General features: G+C 44.2%; 1 protein-coding gene across 1 annotated transcript in view; it reads left to right on the forward strand.

Moving 5' to 3' along the window:
• Positions 1-20,377, forward strand: part of ANTXR1 (ANTXR cell adhesion molecule 1) — an 89,057-nt gene extending 68,680 nt beyond the window's left edge. Inside the window, exons 17-18 of the mRNA XM_031607990.2 lie at positions 1,082-1,162; positions 17,172-20,377. Coding sequence (XP_031463850.2) covers positions 1,082-1,162; positions 17,172-17,444 — 354 coding nt within the window. The 3' untranslated portion in view covers positions 17,445-20,377. The remainder of the gene's footprint in view (positions 1-1,081; positions 1,163-17,171) is intronic.
• Positions 20,378-20,394: the final 17 nt, after the last annotated feature.

A 20,394-nucleotide genomic window follows, 5' to 3' on the forward strand; every position in this document is an offset into this window, starting at 1 on the left:
CATAATGGAATGGGGATACAGCAGAGAATTGTTCAGCAACAGATATATGTTTCAGAGCAGATGATTTGATATATGTTCCTATGCTACACAGCCCTGTGCTGGTCCTTCTCACCTCATTCAGCTCATCTGGAACACAACTGCAGGCCTGGTATTACATTTCACTGCTGAATTTCAGTTGGAATCAAATGCTTCGTGTGGCAGAGCAGCACTGCAGGGAGGACAGGCAGGGTATGGCCCCATATCTCAACCAACATTTCTGTCACTGAGAGATTTCAGCATGCTGAGTTGTCTGGGTTTGTGCCTGCTCACGTGGATCCGAGACCACACAGCAAGGTGAGCAGTTTGTCAAAACCAAGGCAGTGTGCACTGGGCGACTGACAGTGAGCTCATAGGAATACAGTATTCTGAAAAATGTGTGTCATTGCCTGGAGAAGATGCCAGTGCCAACTGGTGTGTGGGTGTGAGACCTGGTACGGCAATCCTCTGCATGCAGGGATAGTTAATAGAATAGAATAGTATCATAGAATCATTGAGGTTGGAAGAGACCACTAAGACCATCAAGTCCAATCATCAGCCTATCCCCCCATGCCCACTAAACCATTTCCTTCAGTGCCACATCTACTCTGGTTCTTCAGTCACATTCCACTGCATATGGTTTTGACACATAAATCCGGAGGAGGAGGAGGCAGAGTAGTGAGGAAATGTGGCATACAAATTCAACAGATTTCTGCATTCATTTAGCATTTTGTCAGAACCATGCCAGAAATGGAGTAGGTATGAGACTCAACCCTGTAGATACCTAAGTCACCAATTTTGGAGATGCTCAGTAGCATACACGAAGAATAGGCACGGGCACTGCTGACTGCTAGGCACATCTTCCTATTGCTCATCTGAAAGCCTTCTCCTTTGCACTTGCAGCAGGTTCAGAGGAAGTTTCTGTAAGGGAAAGCACTGCTCTCCAGCACCTTGTACAGGCACAGCAAATGGTTAAGTGCAAAATGTAAGTTTGTACAGCTCACTTGCTATTGCACTGAAGGTAGCATGCTGCATTTTTTTTTCCTTTCTTTCTTTGTGATTGCAGGGGAAGTTGGATGCTCTCTGGGTCTTGCTGCGGAAAGGTTACGACCGTGTATCAGTGATGCGCCCACAACCAGGAGACAAGGTACTGTGCCTCCAGACATTTCTTGCAGCTAGGGAAAAACAACCCCGGTGAAGCTTCAGACTGCCTTTACAAATAGGATAGAATGGTTCTGATTACCTTCCCCTGATAAGGCAGATACTTGCGACAGCTCAGAAGGAAAAGCTCTATCATATTTTATCAGCTTTGTTATAACTGCAGTTCCTGTATCTTCAAGTATTCAAGTATGGAAACTGTCCTGGTGCAGTGACAGAAACACCCACGTAGAAGCCCAGTAGAGACTTGAGGCACTTTAAATTAATTACATAATAAATCTAATGAACAGCAAGGAGTATTTCTGCATATGTTCTCTCAGGGCTGTACCCAGTGCAGTTTTATAGTCTCCAAGGATTGAGATTCAGCTTCTTCCCGAGCCCCAAATTCAGTCGCCCTTCTGGTGAAAAGTGTCCATTCCATTAATGTCATACTTGTCATTGTATGTATCGCTGATGTAAATGGGCAGAGGAGGTTGAAGTTGCTTCAGGAGTAGAGTTGTCCTAAAGCATAAGCAACTGGGTAACATTGTGAAGGTTTCAAGAAGCTGAACTGCACATGAAAAAACAATATAATTTAGTGATGGAGAATTGTAATTCTGTAATGTTTGGCTTCCTTCAAGGTTTGCCATCGAATACAGAACCAATCATAGAATCATAGAATGGCTTGGGTTGGAAGGAACCCCAAGGATCATGGCATTCCAATCCCCCTGACACAGGCAGAGCCACCAACCTCCAGATCTAGACCAGATTGCCCAGGGCAATCTTCCCTCCAAAACTGGAGTTTCCCTTGAAAATTGGAGTTTGAAGAGTTCCTATTCTAGGAATATGTATTTTTACTTGAAGAGTTACAAGGAAGATGCCACTTCCATTTATGCTAGGGAAAATCCAGACAGTTTTAACTGAAGCTGATAAAGTTATCAGCAATTTGTGGCAGTAGCTCCCTCCCTTTTTAGTGATTCTGTCTGTCAGCATAAGCAATAGCAGAATTAGCTTATGTAGGTGTTACGTGATCCAGGCTTGAAGTAAATGAAGCTCTTTCCAATTTTGCTATGCTATTGAGGATCTCTGATTTGGAGCAAGTGTAATTTGGTGTGAAAGAGAAAGTGGCTGCAAATGCACACAGGCTGAGAGCTGCAAAAATATCTGTTTCTCTGCAAATGGCTCCTGAAAGACTTGAAAATATTGGGGCAATTCCTTGTGTTGCTGTAAGGTGTTGGATTTCCATGTGCCTGAGTTTCCATCTTCTCTGAGTAGCTGTGCACAATCATCTTGATGGTTTTAATCACTTTCAGACTTAGGAGAGCAATTGGTATTCATTGCTTTACAGCAGTGACATAATCAGGTGATGTCACCCCCAGCAGCACAGGCAAAAGCAATCTGAGAACTTGCCAGAAAACAGTAAAATGTCAGTGATGTTCATTAGTTTACACAGCTGAAATGGCAGAATTGGGCAGCAATTCCCCCTCCCCTGCTCATCAGTGATGTGGGCTTTTTTTGTTTCCTACTTTGGATTTAAAGCAGGGAGAAGAATCGAGCTTTCAAGCCCTGAGTTTGGCTGTGAGGTCTCCACATCATTTCTCATCTTGCTGTAGGCATTCCCCATTGCTTGGGTGCTGGTTTAGGCTCCCAGACTTTCTCCTTTGTAGGCACAGAAGGTGATTTTACTGGAGCTGAGCATTATGAAGATTGGCTTTATGATGTATTTAGATGCTTCTGTGCAAGAGACTGTGTAATTGTTATTAGCTGAGCTACCTCCAACTACCACTGTGCCCTGGGAGACAAATTATTCCAAAAAAAAGCAATAAGTGGCAAAAATTTGCTGTAAAATTCACACCATGTGAAATAAGAAGACTCTAACCCCTGTATGATCCTACCAATTTCATTCTGTTCTTCTCTGGGCTGTTGTTCTTCTGAGACAAAGTCTGTGTCCCAGCCTGATGATATATCGGCTGCATAATTCATGAAATCATGAAGGTCAGAAAACACCTGTATGATCTTCTAGTCCAACATCAACCCATCACCATCATGCCCACTAACCCATGTGCCTGATTACCTTTTGGCAGTCAGTTTCTGCCAGGACAGAAAGCATCAAATATTATTTCACAAATCATGCCACTGTTTCGATGTGGTTGGAAATGCAGTGCTTAATTGATGGGGACAGCAGCATGGAAACATCTGCCAGAATTGACTGCAGATGTCAGTGCCTTGAATGCAGATAGTCAAGAGTCTGTGTGAATGGTTTGCTTTCCTTGCAAGAAACAGACATAAAGGAAAAGGAGCAATCCTCCAGAAAATCTTTTCACAAACCTGTGTCTGTAGAACAATGAATCTGCTGCCTTTCATGGAAGTGATAGGAAATTTCTACCTGTGCAAATGCTGAGAATGCCTCTGGGTTACTTATAAGCATGGCCCAACATGCAGCCAAATGACTGCATCCAACAGGTTTGGATGTTCTTCATGCTGCAGGATGGCACTGAGGAGGATGCTCACCAAAACAGACCTAGATGCTACCCAGCCATGTGTTTCTGGTGTAAAGTTTGGAGATCAGCCAGCAGGGTAGAGCTGTTAAGAGTTGTTTTGGCAGTGGCAAGCTCAGCTGTAAATTCCTGTGGCCTCTCCAAGTGGTTCCAAATAGCTCCCTTGGACCAGGCAGCATGGACAGGTGGCAAAGCAAAGGCAGCCTTGGTTCTCTATGGGTTGTGAAGTCTTCAGTGTGGGCAAGTAGCCATGAATCTGTGGGTTCTAAAAGCTGTCCACTGGCAAATTTGGGTTGGATCCTGTTCTACTGAAAGCATAGATAAAGGAGCACTTTGTCCAATTTGTCAGCAAAGGAGACCCAATGAGAGCTGGTATCAGCAACCGCAAGCTGGTCCTGGGGTTTTACAGTGGAAGCACAGCTGGTTTGAAACCTCAGCCCTGGTAGACTGGAGCCATGTGCAAGACCAGCCCTGCCGGCTGCAGGAAGCTTCAGGCAGCCCGACACAAGGCTTTGAGTTACTGCAGCGCATGGCAGGGCAGCTGCAGCTTTCCAGCTTTTTCCTGGCTCTGCTTAACTTCATTGCCATGCCATCCATTCACAAAGCTCTGCTCTCCAGAAGGAAGGTCTGGCTTCTGAATCTTGCAGTAGCTCTGAAAAGGGGGGAAAAGCTCGAATTTCCCTGTGTTACAGGGCCCCTCAATCCCAAGCTGCCTGTGAAATGCTCAAGTTTTGTACCTTGGAGGGATGGCTGCAAAGCAAGGGGAGGAGAGAAGAGCCTGGGGATCCCAAACGCGATTCTGTCCTTCATCACACTGCCACCAACAGCTGAAGAAAGCAATTTGCACCTCCTTCCTTCTCTTCCCTTAGTGTTGTCCAGCGGGCATCTTAATTTACCCACTGGCCAACAATGAAAAATCAAAGGCAAATGAAAAGTAACTGAAAGGAATCTCTGTTTGCTTTGGAGCCCGAAAAGGAATTGGACTCAATCCCAGCATTACATCACTTTCGTATATAAGCAATCCCTTGCTATAATCAGTTACTTAATCCACAGCCAGCATGTTAGCTGAGCTGTTCAAAAAGTTTGCTTGAGTAGAATGAAACATGGATCCAGCTTCAAATACTGTGTTGACTAATTGTTACTGTTTATCTGCTGTAGCCCACAACTTTCAAGGTACCATAGGAATCATGAGGCCTAAATTCAGATTAGTTTATAACAAGACATTGGTTCAAGCATAGTGACTAACAAATTTGCAATTTATATATATATATATATGGAGAGGATAATGCAGGGGCTAAAGCTTATCTTCCGGTCTTCCTCCTCTGTGTAACTTTAGACAATCTCTGCTCATTGCTTCTGTTCATGCCCTGAGACCTTTAATCAAGTTTGGGATGCCTTACAGTAAGACTGCTTTGCAAAAGGCGCAGCTATCACAATAACTGATTAGTAAGAACTGCACACAGCAAGAAAGCTGGGATTGCCTAAAAATAGAGTTGCGGGTAGGGGTTTACCAGCTGTACCAGTTAACAGAAAGATAACAGTAAGATAAGCTTTGGCAAGATTGTGCCTTGACCGAGGGATCTTTCTAATTTGGAAGACTTTAGGTTCAGGCCTTAACCTTGCAAAACATGCATACAAGCTTTCAGAAAACAGCTTTGCATGGGGCTGAAAGTTCTCTGTGGGTGCTGTCTGGGGTGTGCAGCACTCAGTGTATAGTTTTTGCATTAGAGGTGCCCATGCTGATGCAGGAATTGCTGACCCTAGTGGGGATGGACGTGCTGGATCTGAAGGCAGAGTTGAGCTGCTGCCTTCTATCGAGGCTGTTTTGCCTGGACAGCACAACTTGTTTATGGGCAACACACCTTGCTTATGGGGCTGCCCAGCTTCTCCTGCCAGACCTTCATGAGGCTTCCTTCCTGTAGATCATCACCTCCAGTGTGGCATCTGGGTTAGATGTTCCTGGTGAATGGAAAGGTGAGATATGTTTCCAGCAGGACTGCCAGAAGGATGCCTGCCTGAGCAGTCTTACCTGGCTTTGACCATTGTATCTCCACAAAAGCTATACCAGTTATCATCAACTGGTCCTGATCACCATGTTATCATGTTGGCCACAACCAGTCACATGCCAATCTGTCTTTGCAAAGAGCAAACCACGAAGCAAAGTCTGGTCTGGTTTGGAGTAGACTTGTTAATCTGTGCCTTTTCTCCAAAAGCAAAAGGCATGTTCAGAACCTGATTTGAAAAAGTACTCAGAGAGACTAAGATGCACAAAAAGGTTGTGAAATTCTTTTCTTGGAGTCAAACCTGGAAATGGTCTGAGGTTACCAGTAGACACAGATGTTTCCAATAAGGCAAGGAAGTCAGAGTCACATGGGATTCCTGTGGTCTTCTCACATTTTCAGGAGACTAAGTTTGCATTCTTGTCGGCATTAATGAGGTTATTTTTACATTCAAAACATCATCAGAAGGGGGTGATTTAAAAACACATGTTATTTTAGAAAACGTTATCACTTTTATAGTAAGGGAATGCTAAATTGTACAAAGTGCTCGTTAGGAGTTGGATCCAAATGAGTGTGTCTTCAAAGTATCAGTTGCATTTCCATGATGAACATCATTCTGTCAGGAATTTATAGGAAAATAATTAAAATGTGCTTCAAGCTCAGACTTGGCCAGGAAAATCTCAATCTGAGAGCACGTTATATTTTCAGTGTGTGTTACATTGAGTTAATCACATTTTTGCTTTGTGTGTATTTGTAAAAATTGATACGAATAGGTGCAAATATGGAGAAAAAGTATAGCAAAACCATGTGTAATTAGGTGTAAATATCCTACCTAAATAAAGCGAAATGCAATGAGAGGAGCTTTTTCCAGAGCTTTTGCAAATGTGCCAACCAAATCTCACCTCCTGTTACATCAAAGTGATACAGTTCTGGTACAAATTATGGTTAGTTATGATGAGAGGATGGAACTGTGAACTCCACAAAAATGTCCCCCCTTAAAGTAATCACAACTTGTCTCTTTTTACAATGAAAGGAAGAACGTGTATGTGCATGTGCTGACCAAAAAAAAAATTAAAAAAAAAAATTGATTTTAATAGAAACAGATCAGTCAGCATATGAAATAAGACCAGTTTACAGCCAAACTGCATGAATCTTCACTACAGATATGCACTGTTTTTCAACAAAATCTGACAAAACTGCCTCTTCCCTTCGATCACATTTATGTTTTTATATCACAGTGAAATGCCAAAACCTCGTATTTAACTTGATTTCAGGCTCCACTGTGAATGTTTTGTGCAGCCGAAGGAATTCAGATGACCGCTCTGGATTATATCAGTCATTCATCCCAAATGACTGTTCCTTGTTAAGCATCCAGTTTTGCAAATTAAGGACTTTGTGCTGCTTGCTAAGTCTCTCTGTATTTCTTGAGGGTCACTTGAGTGTCTAATTCAGTGGGCACAGTGAGGATGGGTTGGATCAGATGAGCTTAAAGGTCTTTTCCAACCTTAACGATGCTATGGTTCTGTGATTCTGCATCTGTAGGCCTGGAGCCTACCTCTGCACTGCCATGTAGTCAACTCCATAGAACTGAAGAATCATAGAATCACTTTGGTTGGAAAAAGCCCTTCAGATCATGGAGTCCTGCCACCACTTAACACTGTCAAGTCCACTGCTGAGCCGTGTCCCTGTGTGCCACATCCACACATCTCCTAAATAGCCGCAGAGATGTGGACTCCCCCACCTCCCTGTGCAGTCTGTTCCAGTATTGACCATCCCCTCCATGAGGAAATTCTTCCTGATATCCAATCTCAGCTTCCCGTATTGCAACTCGAGGCTGTTTCCTCAATTTCTATTACTTATTACCTGAGTAAAGAGATTAACACCCACCTGGCTATAACCTCCTTTCAGGTTCAGCTATAGAGAGCAATGAGTTCTCCCTTCAACCCCCATTTTCTCCAGTCACAACCCTAGTTCCCTCAGTCAGTCATCATAAGTTCTGTTTTCCAGTCCTATCACCGCTTTCATTGCATGTAGTCAAGCAATTCAATGTCCTTCTTGCAGTGAGGGGCCCAAAATTGAACACAGTATGCATCTCAGATGTTTCTCCTGTCTTCTAGATGAGGCTAATCCAATGCATTTTCTTCCCCACAGCATTTATGAAAATGAAGGATGGAACTTGGCAATAAATTTAAAATGTGAGCAAGTGTTGTGGCTGTAAGGTTGGGGTTAGGGTTAGAGTTAAGTTTAGCTGTATTTGCAGGTAGGTGTATGGGGGTGCACCTCACCTGTGGATTTGCATGGTTGCAGTATGATGCTACCAGTACAGAGTTTGGAGGTCCAGAGTGTATATTTTAGACCTGTAGGTTGCCCGGGTAGTTTGTCTTTCTTGCATGGTGTGCCAGGGTTCATTCTGCTTTTGCAAGCTAAGGTGTTACAAGAAAGGTGTCTCAAAAATGTAGACAAGGAAAGAAAGCAGCCTGAATCATTACCACTTTCTAGCAACTTTTCCTTCTTCTCAGTCCATTTGTATGCTTAAAAAAAAAAAAAAAAAAAAAAAAAAAGTGAAAAACTCTTAATCTGCTGCACATAATTGAGTCTTTCACAGAAGTGATTAGCACTGGCTGCTCCACCTTTTGAGGAACGTGACTTATCTCTGGCAAATTCAGACTCTGAAAACGAAGCCTCCTTTCCGTGACTGCTGGAGAAAGCTGTGCGCCTCCAAAGACCTCGCTGGGAAATAACTAATCATTTTTCACGCCCCACACAGTGCTGAAATGGAAGGAAATGAAATCTAAACCACAAAGAGAGAGGCAGTGCTGTTGCATGAGCTGGGAGCTCTTCGCCGTTATGGAGGGGGTGAAGGTATTTGTGCACGTCAGGGGACGGCTGTCTGGGAACAGACAGTGCAGGTTGGTGGGTGAGTTTCCCCCTCTGGCTCAGGACCACTTCTCCTATTGATATGAACATCAATGCCAGAGTTTCTGTTCCAATACCTCACCCCCTCCTACCATCCCTAGCCCCAAGCTAGGTTGATGGGTGTTTTTAGGCACTTAGAATATGAGTAAAACTATGGAAAGTGAAACTCCTGTACAAGGAAGGGGAGGATTTAGATGCAAAGAGAGTCACCTTGTCAAAGATGTCAGAAACGTGTCTCTGCCATACGTAGTTCTCACTGAGTGAATGTTGATGTTGCATTCGTGGTGTGTTCCCCTCGTGCAGCTTCCGGTAAAGTGTATTCTTATGGGAAAGCAAGGTCATTGCTTCCTGTGGGATTTCAGATTCCTAAAAGTGAGTGGCTACTCCAGCTGAAAACTTTGGATTGTGTCTGAGCTCATCTGCATGGAGAACTTGTAGGGGGAACCCTGTGTCTTACATCAGCCACCAGAGGACCTCCAGGGACTTTCTAGGCATGCAGAGCTACCCAGAACCCAAGCACTGACATCAAATGTTCTGCCTGTGGTTCAGGGCTCAGAAAGAAGATTTATCCTAGTAGCTGAAGGCTCTGCTTCTCACCTGGTTTTACATACACCCATAAAAGGGTATTTTGGAGGAGTCATAAAGTAAGACCAGGTGGACTTAGTGCTTTGTTTGTGTTAGAACCAGTTGGTCATCAGCCATTATGCACTGCAATAAACTCGGCTGTTAGCAGGTTTGTGAGGAACTGTAAGGCCCATTAAGTATTGCTGGCATGCAGGAATACTGTTTTTGACTTAAGGCTGCATTATTTGAGTGCTATCAAGAAACAGAGAAGGAATGTAGCAGCTAGCTGGGGCCTTTGCTTGGAGAGCATAAATCCAATGAAAACATCCCAAAAGCCGTAATTATTTGTTCATAATTGGATACTTAAGAGCAAATTCTGCCACACATACCTCCAGCAAGTAATACTAAAAGTCAAGAAGTGTAATATTCAAGAATGGGGAAGGTATTCAATATGGGGAAGGTTACTTATTGTTAATCAGATGTGGACTGCACAATACACAGGAGCAAAAGATAGCATGGGAAGCCCCCTCGATCCTCTCTTATTTTGAGTTAGAGATCTGTTTAGTTGCTAGACTAATTTCCCTTTTCAGACCTGAGAATGAGACCAGCCCTATGGACTCCAGGTCAACCCACAAACCTGTACATTGCTCGGCTGCTGCTTGCTGTGGTTCTTTTGGCAGATTCAGAAACGCATGTGCACTCATCAGGAGCCATTGTTTAACCCATTGTTAAGTCTGTGCTAACAGGTTTCTGTTGACGGGCTGCAAAGCTTGAGAACAAAATTATAACCTTTCTGTGCATAGCATTGCAGCGTGATTTTCCATTAATAGCCATGGAAAAGTTAACCTCAAAATCAGCTATTTTTCATGGAACTGACAGCTCCAAAGCCGAAAGCCAGGTGATCTGCTCATCAGTTTGCAGGATTCCTCATGCTTTTTTTGTTTGTAAAAACAAAGCCCTGGGCTGGCTCTTGAAATGTTGGACCTCTGTGAATTAGAGAGCAGCCAGCTCACAAAGGGAGACTGCCATTCACGTCTTGATCCGAGGCAAACTTTCCCTTTTGCAGAATTACAAAGGTATGCAATGAACTTCAACAGGTTTGCTTAGGAAGTCAAGGTGAATCCAGGGATTGCAGGGGTGGGAACTACTCACTATCTACCAGTAGGACAGTATTCAGCAAGCAGTAACTCCTGTTTTCTTAAGCCATTAGCACTACCCTGCTGGCTCTTCCTTCCCCTCCAGAGGGATGTTTACCACTACTTCTGATTAATTATTCTGGTTCTCATTGCCAAAATAATGTGTTTTGTTTTTCATTTGAATTTTTCTCCTTTCCTTACACCCAGTTGATTTTGTTACTCAACCTCCAGATGAAAGATTATAGTCCTGCAGTGTCTTTGATGTGTCATGCAGTGTTTCTCCAAGACGAACTACCTCTTTCCAGAAAGACAGTGAGAAGAATGACCAGATCTTCCTGGAAATGACACTCGTCTCACAGTGTAAATAAGCCAAATCTAGCTCCTGCAAAAGCAATCAGGCCTTTTTGCTGACATAAAAGTGCCCACTCATTGCTGAAAGAGCCACGTTCCCAAATTCTGGCAGAAGCCAAAGATTGTAGTTGTTACGCTCATTCCCACACTTGAATTTGGCAAAGTAGAAGCCTATATCACCTCGTTTCACTTTTTTTAGGCGTTTGAATGTTTTCTTTTCAATAGGTTCCCCAGCTCAGTCAGTCCTAATGACGTAATTACAGATACCAAGTGGCAGAGATTGGCAGAGAAATGGGTGTTATCTGGGTTGTGGTAGGTCTGAAGAGTCAGTCACAGTCCCAAAGCTATGAGTAAGCTTCTGAGTAAGATTTCAACTGAAGGCTGAATTGGCAGAACTGTTCTTTGTGCTGTGGGGGCCCTCAGATGCACAGTGCTATATATGTAGGTGTAGGTGTGCATTGGTCACAAGCCAGCGTGACTGAGCTTATTCAGCTCTTACTTCAAATCACAAATTCATCAAATGGTTTGGGTTGGAAGGAACCTTTAAGACCATCTAATTCCAACCCCCCTGCTGTAGTCAGGGACACCTCCCACTAGACCAGCTTACTCCAAGCCCCATCCAGCCTGGTCTTGAATGCTTCCAGGGAGGGGGTACCCATGACCTCACTGAGAAAATTCTATGAGAGTACTGCAAAAACTGCAACACTTCATGAATTTTAAAGTATTTTCTTTTAGCCTTCAAAATATGTGGCTTTTGTGTTGCTTGGAAAGAGCAGGATCATGTTAGCTGAAATACAAACCATTGCACAAATAAAAACCACTATCTGAATATCTGAATTGGCCAAACCATATCTAAGACATCACTGAATCACTGAATTCAGAAAGATCAGACAATGACGGTTTTTCTGCTCGTTTTTTCTTCTTCTAAACTTAGACAGGATTCTTATCTGCAGTATAGGATGCTGCCTGTGATACAGCCCATTATTTTGGGAATATATTTTTTGCTCTCATCTGGGGCAAATCCCACCTCCTTACTGGAAATGCCATTTTATACCACTCTTTTCATGGGAGCTGGAAATCCAGCACAGCTTGTAGTACTAAGACCTGACAGAAAGCTCTGTATCTGCATTATTTTTCATGAGGTCTTCTAGGTTAAGCCATAATCACGCATAGTTTTCAGTGCTGCCTCTACAATAACAGAGCAGGCCATTAGAAGTCATGACCCAAAGTTCCCTCTTATCAATGGAAGCCATCCTCTTAATTTAGGTAGAAAAGAGATCGAGTCTCTAAATTATTGAGTGTATGAGGTGGCTGGAATGCCTTGGGAATGGTTGATTTTATGAGTTCAAGGCTGTGTAATGAGAGACAGATGGGAATGGTTTTGCTGCGGTGATGTTTTATCACGAAACGCGACGGTTTTAATAGTTGTTTGGTGACTAACAGATACACAGAGGTAGCCGTGTAATTAGAATGCTTGCTGCAGGAGGCAGTGCTTCCTGGCATTGCCAAGCACACTCAACACAGGCTGATCTCACCAAGAGTGGCTGGCTAACACAGCCCAGAAACTAGTCAACGGTTTCCTAATAGTGTCTCCAGACACCCTTGTGTGATTTGAAAGCCAGCACGCTGCCAGTTTGGGTCATGAAAGAAGGAATATCTCAAATTCTCAGGATCCCATTACCTCTGGGGTTTGGGGCTATCTTGATGGGGGCCCAAGAGCTCCACAGCCGCTGCTTTTCCCAAATGATGACATAGTAGTGGGAACCTTGGCCCTGTTTTTTTTTCCAGTATGTCCTGGCACAAAGGAGCACATTTTTAGAGATGTTCATGGAAGGCTCCAGCCTGGGCTAGGTACAAACCAAGCACCTTTTGTCTTCGGTGGGGTTTGTCCTAGAGAATTCAGTGCTATCATCTTGCATCTGTGTATGTGCTTTGCTTTTAAAGTATCTACACATCAGAAATAAATCTCCTTCCAGAGACTAGTGTTATCTCTTCATGTATTTAATGCTTTCCTGATGCTCATTTTGATGTTTTTTTCCTAGAAGCTTTTGCATGTGCTCGTTTCAGGATCATACACCAATTTTCAATTTCCTTCTCTCTTCCGCTTTCCTTTTCCTTCTCCTCTTTCTTTCTATTCTTTCTCCTCATTGATCTTGATTCTTGTATTTCTTTTTATTTCTCTCCTCTTTCTTGTAACAACAGGATAAACTCTCTTATTGTTTTTGGAAAGTTTGAATTACAAATGAACCTTACAAAACAACAGTAAGGATCATATCTTTTCCAATGACTATTTAAACTCAGAAGCCAGTCCCAGTGTTTTACAGTCTTAAAATATTGATATTTTTCCAGGTATTCATTCCAGATTGATAGGAAACCAAAAGAAACAGAAACATTCTTCATTTTCAGAAAAATACGTTCAACCTTCCTTTGTTAAAGAGTTACCCCAGTGCTGTTTAGGGTATGCACCTTGTAGGGCTCAGTGTGTGCCATCTCTGGAGGTGCTCAAGATCAGGTGGGATGGGGGCCTGGGCAGCCTGATTTGGTGGATGTCAACCAGCCCATGGCAGAGGTTGGGGCTGAGTGGGTTTTAAGGTCTCTTTCAACCCAAGCATATTATGGTTCTACAGTTCTATGATCTTTAAGGTCCCTTTCAACACAAACCATGCTGTGGTTCTGTGATCCCAAGCCAGGGCTGTGCAGATAGCACTGTGGGCAGCCCAGCTGGTTCAAATGAACAGAAAGAGAGGCAGGAGGAGGTGGGAATTGGCTTAGGCAAGGCTGTGGAGTTCCTAGGAAATGCCACAGATTGACTGAGGCATCTTCTGCTCTTCACATCTCTGCTTGCCGTATCTGCCTCCAAGACACCGACATTCAGCTTGCTCCCTCAAGCATGCAGTCGCTGTCACCTTGTGCCGTGACCTCGGCAGCCTGATGTCTCCTCTCCCCACATCCTGTCCTCTCTTCTGACCCTAGCAGCACGCCCCAGACAGACAGATGTGAAGAACAAAGAGAAGAGCTTGGATCGATCATGCAGCCCTCCGGCACTCTGCGTGCAAAGCGCTGATAGGGCCAGGCCTGCAGTCAGAGCGCTCCACCCCCCGTGGCCCCGTGTTGGCTGGCCCAGAGGCAGCGCTGCCTGCCTCCATCCCAAAGCAATCAGCTGTTGAAGGTGAAAGAGCAAAGTCACTCGGAGCCGAATTCATTATGCAAATGCCTGCGAGCAGTGCTCTTTAGAAAAACAACGTAAAACGCTGGAGTGAATCTGCCTGGCTGATTCTGCTGATTCCACTAAATTTTGGATGTAATAATGCCTTCATATTGCTTCAATTGTCTCTGCTGAGGCACAGCTGTGACTGCCCCCTGAGGTGTTGTGGCTGCAGAAAGGGAAGTGAAACCTAGCCAAGGCGTTCAGCACAGCAGCCCTTCAATATATAGCATAGTCCCTTCAGTTCTTCAGTCTGTATCTCCAACTACTGTCTCTCTGCTTGAAAGACTTACAGAATTGGCTGCTCTTCTTCTCAAAGCTGTGGTACAATCTCGTTCAGGAGATTTTTCTCCTGGAATGAGAGTCGACTTCTGTTTAAGGATCCATTTGTTAGAAATGGGTTCTTTTCCTGCTTCCTGGATGTTCTGCTAACACCTTCCACGTCCATCTGATGTCCATCTGGGCATCCTCTGGGATGAGGAGGAACGTTTGTGGATAGCCAAGAGAGGGTTCTCACTGGTGGCCATTGAGCCCCTCCTATAATACAGTCATATGAAGGTCCTTATCCTTCCACTAGCTGTAGAGAGACCGCGCACTCCTCTTCCCTGCTGCATCTCAGACACACACACTGGCCCCCAGGGCTGAACAAGACATTTCAGCACAGATATTTAGAGGGTCTCTAACTGATTACATCATCTAGAGGATGAACTGAACTATGCTGGCAGTGGAGAAATGTGTAAATGCTTGCATGAATGAGTCATAAGGCAGCCAACTTGACCTTCACCCGGACATACATCCAGATAAAACAGCACAGAACCACTCACAGGCACACTGTGGCTAGCACAACCCCTCCCCTTCTGTCTGTTGTCAGATTGGCAGATGAATCACATATATCTAATATCTAATCAAGATATTAGACTGGGGGAGACCTCACTGCTCATCCAGTTCCAGTCCCTGCTCAGTCTGGTTGCCCAGGACCCCATCCATGGCCTTGAGCACCACCAGGGATGGGGGCACCCACTCTTCTCTGGGCAGCAGTGCCAGAATCTTATTAAATTTTCAGCCTCTTCTTTGTAATGGCATGGTAATTTGTTTCCTGGCCATGTCCTTCTCATTCAGTTCTGGCAGTTCTCCTTCCCTGGAAGGTGTTGGTTTCTCCATCTCCTCTGAGGCAACGTAGCCACCAGTGTCCGAACTCCAGACTGCTATCTGGCACTCTTCCTTCCATGTGCATGGTTGAGAGAAATGTCAAGCAATGACACAAGAACCGTTAGCTCACATGGGAGGAGGAAGGCTGAACTCTATCTGTTCTCCACTATTGCTGGATGCCCTGCAGAACTACCCCATTGCACAGCAGGAGGAAGCATTGCTCAAGAGGTATCAATTCACTGCAAGAAGAGAGGGGAAGAGAGACCATTAGTCATGAGTATAAGCAGTATACATGGACATGGGTTCACTAAGTGGTAGCTGGCTGCAAGAAACAATGTAAAAAACAGTACAGTTCTGCATTGGTATGAGTTTGCTCTTTTTATGGTAATGATATTGCAGAGCTGCTCAAACCAGCTCTCATCAATAAAAACTCAAATCTTTGCCAGTGAAGCCAAAGTTGTAAGGACGTGATATCATTTTGGACCATGCCTTCGGCATTGCCATGAATGCTAGATGGTTTTCAGCCTTCAGGGCTTGCCCTGACCTCACCTCCAAAGATTTCTGAGTGTCACTGCACCCTCTTGAATGTCGTTTGGGCAGTGTTCAGTTCCATTTGGATCCACAGCACCATAACCTCACCCCTGGAGAATCCAGACAGAATCACTCCACACAAAAACAATTGCAACTTTTTGTTCTCTGGCTGGAATTCCTGGACTGCTGCTTTTCTTCTGGATATATTCTATTTTCAACATAAATAAAGAAAACAAAACTGGTACAAGCAATAGTCTGAAAATGCTAAAGTTCCATTGCAGGAGACATGGAACCAGAACAAGGAAAACATCCTTGTGTTTTGTTTCTCTCTGTGCAGAATTGGTTAACTTGGGTTCAGACTTTGACTCACTCAGCAGGCCTACCACCCTGGTGTTTACTTAAAATCACAACTAAGTGCATTAAAACAACATTAAAGCAGAGACACCAACCTGCAAAGAGCAAATAGAACAGAAGAAACATTGAATTGAGACAGCTATGTACTCAGTTCAGGCTTCTCTCTGCCCAATTGCTCTGTGGAGGGATTTCTGGCCACTCCATGGGTCTCTGCTTTGCCCTGGAGCTCCACTTCTCGAGGAGAGCCCAAACTGAAGCCACAGGCTCTTCTTGCAGACAGACACCCCAGGCTGAGCTTTGCAGGGGTTCAGCTTCCACCAGAAGGAGCAGCTCCGAGGTGATGCTCACAGGGCATGAGCGCTGTGAAATCTTTGTTTTCCTTAAAAGATCTTTGTCTGCACAGGACAGCCCGCGCTCAGCTGTGGGCTGCTCTGCATACTTCAGTGAGGAATCCGCTTTCCTCTGCTGAACAGTTCAGGCAGATGTTTCTTGGTATCTGCAGAGCGTAATGATAGGATTGACAGTGTGCTCAGAGCGGAGCTGTCTGCATCTCTTTCTGTGTCAGTCCCTTCCACGCCATCTCCACTCGTCCCCATCAAACATTTTTCCAGCACCTTTCTACCAGCATTTCCCTTCCTTCACTTTGGGTTCTTCTTCCACACAGTTTGCCCATAGGCTGCCCAGGAAAGTGGTGGGGTCACTATCCCTGGAGGTGTTCAAGAGCCATGGGGATGTGGCATTGAAGAATGTGGTCAGTGGACATGGTGGGGTGGGTAGGGCTCAGCCTTGGGGTTCCTAGAGGTCTCTTCCAATTTTAATGGTTCCATGACTCTTTGAGTGGGCACGATGGGGATGGGGTGATGATTGGACTAAATGATCTTAGAGGTCTTTTCCAGTCTTTATGATTCAAGGGTTCTGTGAACTCAATGCTCCATTTGGCATCTTTTCACCAGGAAAAACATTTGCTTTGAGAGAAGTAGGAGGAAAGCAGATCCAAAAAACCAAAGGACAAGCTCAGAAATCCTCCAGCCCCTTTTTGGATGATTTCATATCTGAAAGAATGAATCCATAATGCAATAGTGCTGATTCTGACATTTGAGTATTTACAGTGGGATCTTTTGCAGGTTGGAACTTGGGAGGAAAAAAAGAAAAAAGAATAGCTCAAAGGGCAAAGGTTTTGTTTAAAAATGTAAAACAAACTGTAGCTTAGCACCGTTCTCACAGAACAGCAAGAAAAGCAGTTTTCTGGCTTCATATGTGTAGGGAGATCAGCTTCCATCACTAACTCTTCTTTTCCTCTTCTCTTTTCTTCCAGGGGCGTTGCATCAATTTCACCCGAGTGAAGAATGCCGACTCTCCCCCCAAATACCCCCTCAACAACGCCTACCCGCTGCCCCCTCCTCCCCCAGCCCCTATCTACAATCCCCCACTCCCAGCTCCCATTTACAACCCACCGCCCCCCAGCTCTCCCACGCCCCATGCCCCCTCCCCATCCTCCACACTCCCCCCCCTCCCCCCACTGCCTCAAGTCCCACCACCCAACAGGGCCCCCCCTCCATCCCGGCCCCCTCCTCGCCCTACAGTCTAGGGGTTCCATCTCTTCTAGAAGCTTTTGAGGGTTTTTTTTTCAGCAGTACTGTATCATGTCCGTCTTCGGGGTGGGGGGTGGGGGGGACAGAGGAGGCCATGCCAGTTTTGGAATGGGACAGAACAAATGACTTCATTGTCGCCTTTTTCCTTTCATTTTCTGTTGTCTTTAAAACCCCTTGAGCATCAGTGCCACCAGACTATTGAAGCAAGAAAAGCCAAGCGATTGCAGGAGCAAGGCGAGTGACTCCAGCTCTCCCCACCGCTTCCCCATGCCTCATCACAGTGATTCCAGAATAAATTGGGAAAATGGTTGAAGGTTCTCCCCAGGGAAGGGCTGCAAAAGACTCCTTCAGGTGCAAAAGCTTGGAGCATCCTGAAGACATCTGCACAAATTAACTGTATAAGACTCAAGGGATAACAGAAAGCCAGGTTGCATACCAGCTGCCAGGTAAATAAGGACAACAGCAAGTCTGCAACCCCAGAAACCCCATAAATCTGGAGAAGAATTGATGGTGGCAGCTGTTCACATGGCCTGTGAATTGGAGAAGGGAAGGTCACTTTTGGGGGTCCAAAAAGGAGAAGGGGTAGATCTCTGGTGTCTGGTTTGGGGTATGTTGGGATGTGGAAGTGCAGGTGAATGAAAACGAAGTGCCATCAGGCAAATGGATCACGTGGAAGATCAGTCAGCGCAATCAATCAATGAATCGCCAGGCTTCAACCTCCTCCCATGAGGATAGGAGTGAGACACAGCACGTCGTCGGTGCTCCCAGTGGGACAGAGGGGCTCACAGGAATCTGGGAAAGGTCTAGTTGACAGAAGAGTCTTTGCATTTGGCTTAGACTAATTACATCCATCTAATTAACACCTCTGCAATTCAGCACTGTAATTCAGTGCTGTTTTCCATTCTTAAAGGGAAGTTTCTTAGTACAAATAGATGGCTAGGCGTATCAATTTCTCTAAATCCAGTCTGCTTGGGCTCCTTGTTATTGTCAGTTTGAAATGGTTACCACTGATGCGTTCCTGCTTTTTCTGTAAATTACGTACTTTTGCCCTGAAAATATTTCCACATGGATTTTAATTATTTGTTTTCCCTTCCTGAATAAGTAGCAGATGTCTTCCAAACTCAAAGAGCCAGTGTGCTTACTCACTCTTGTCAACTCTCAGCAACATCACTTCTCTACGCAGTTGTTGACTATGGCAAAAATCCCACACCAGATGCAAGATGGGAATCAGTCTTCCAAGAAATGCACTGGATGCATTTCTCCATGCTTTCCTCTTTGTGGGGCTCCCACCGTATTCCACACCACAGCCTATACACACATCACAGCAAACTTTCTGAGCACGTCTAGTGATAGCAGTAGGGGAGGTCGCTGCACTTCAGTCTGTTTTATGGTCAGGATTGGTTCTCATGAAAGGACTGGAAATTGCCAAGTCATAAAGGGTAAAACTGTCTTGTTCTATGAATATCTAAGGCTTCTTATGCTCATATCATTTTGTACCAGGTAAAGAAATGTGTTGTCAAGTGCTTATTTCAGTGCTGTTGGAAAAAATAATTCTAGCTTTTCTTGACATTAAAAAAAAAAAAAAAAAAAAAAAGCTCAAGGAGGAAAAAGAACAGATGAAAAATACTCAGTGGAGACCTGGCTTGGGACCTTTTGGTAAGGACATCTGTGAATGAAGCCTGACCATGAGACCTAGGGTCAAGCTAAACCACATTTGGTCAATGTGCCACTTTTAGGTGACATAAACACAGCAACTGAAGATTCATTTGAAGGGTGACAGTTCACCCCAACACTGTTTTGTCTGCAGGCGGCACAGAGCAGTCCCCAGTTTGGAGCAAAACCCGGTTTTGCCACTCACTATGTCAAGTTCTATCAGTAGAAGGCACGGTTCAGTGAGATGACTTTGTCATGGTCGCGTTGGAGTGGGAAACCTTTAACACCCCAGCATAAATTGGTTGGATTCCCTCTGGTGATGAATGGGATTTGGTGAGGTGTTGAAAGAGTACAGTGTAAAACAGGATCAATAATATTTCCCTCAATAGAACCTCAATATTCCAAAACAGGTTGGAAAAGAGATTGATTTTCAGCATTATGGCATTTAGGATTTTTTTTGTGTGTGTGTGTCAATTAAGCAGTAAACATAAACCTATAAATCTAAAGCTACTGCTGGGGAAAAAAATAATAGCAGTGTACGCTCCATGACTGAAGCTAACTTCTTGCAGATGTATATAGGAATTTTCCTTCTCCGCAAACAGAGGGGAAAAAAAAATCCACAGTAGGAAAGAAGCAAAATGAAGCGTACATTGGGCTAGAAAAATAGTCATTGCAAAATACCTCCATGTACTCATCCCATTTATGAATAAAAATAAACTCCCTTTTTTTTTTTTTTTTTTGGTTGTTGTTGTTGTACATATTATTACTGCATGCTTACCATATGTTAGATGGAAGCATTTCCTATCCTGTGTGGATAAAAGAACATTTTTCAAGTTGTAGTAAATTATTATAAAGCCAGTGACATTTCATGGCATGTTATTGTATCAAGCTGTGCTTGTTGTATTTTTTTCTTTATGTTTGTATGGCTTTTTTTAATAAATGTACAAATATTTCCTGTAGTGACGAGCACCTGCTTTACATAGCACTAATTGAGGCATGAGGATGCTGGGCTGCCCAAGCTTCGATGCATTGGGAAGAGTTTTGCACATCCACCATCAGAACCGAATGTAATGTATTAAGAAGGAAAATTTGGGCCCAAATTGAAATGAACTCATGGACAATTAATGCTATGTAAATGAGGTTGAAGTAGCTGGTGTGCCATGTGCTGATATATGGCACCCTATGTATTCTCTCTGTATAGAACTTTCCTAGATACACATTACACAGGCTATCAATCCACACTAGCCAGTTGTTAAGTAAAGGCTCGTTATAGATCAAAAGGAGCTGAGTGGC

The sequence above is a fragment of the Phasianus colchicus genome, chromosome 27 (genome assembly GCF_987193195.1).
Source record: "Phasianus colchicus chromosome 27, bPhaCol1.hap1.1, whole genome shotgun sequence".
Lineage (NCBI taxonomy): Eukaryota > Metazoa > Chordata > Aves > Galliformes > Phasianidae > Phasianus > Phasianus colchicus.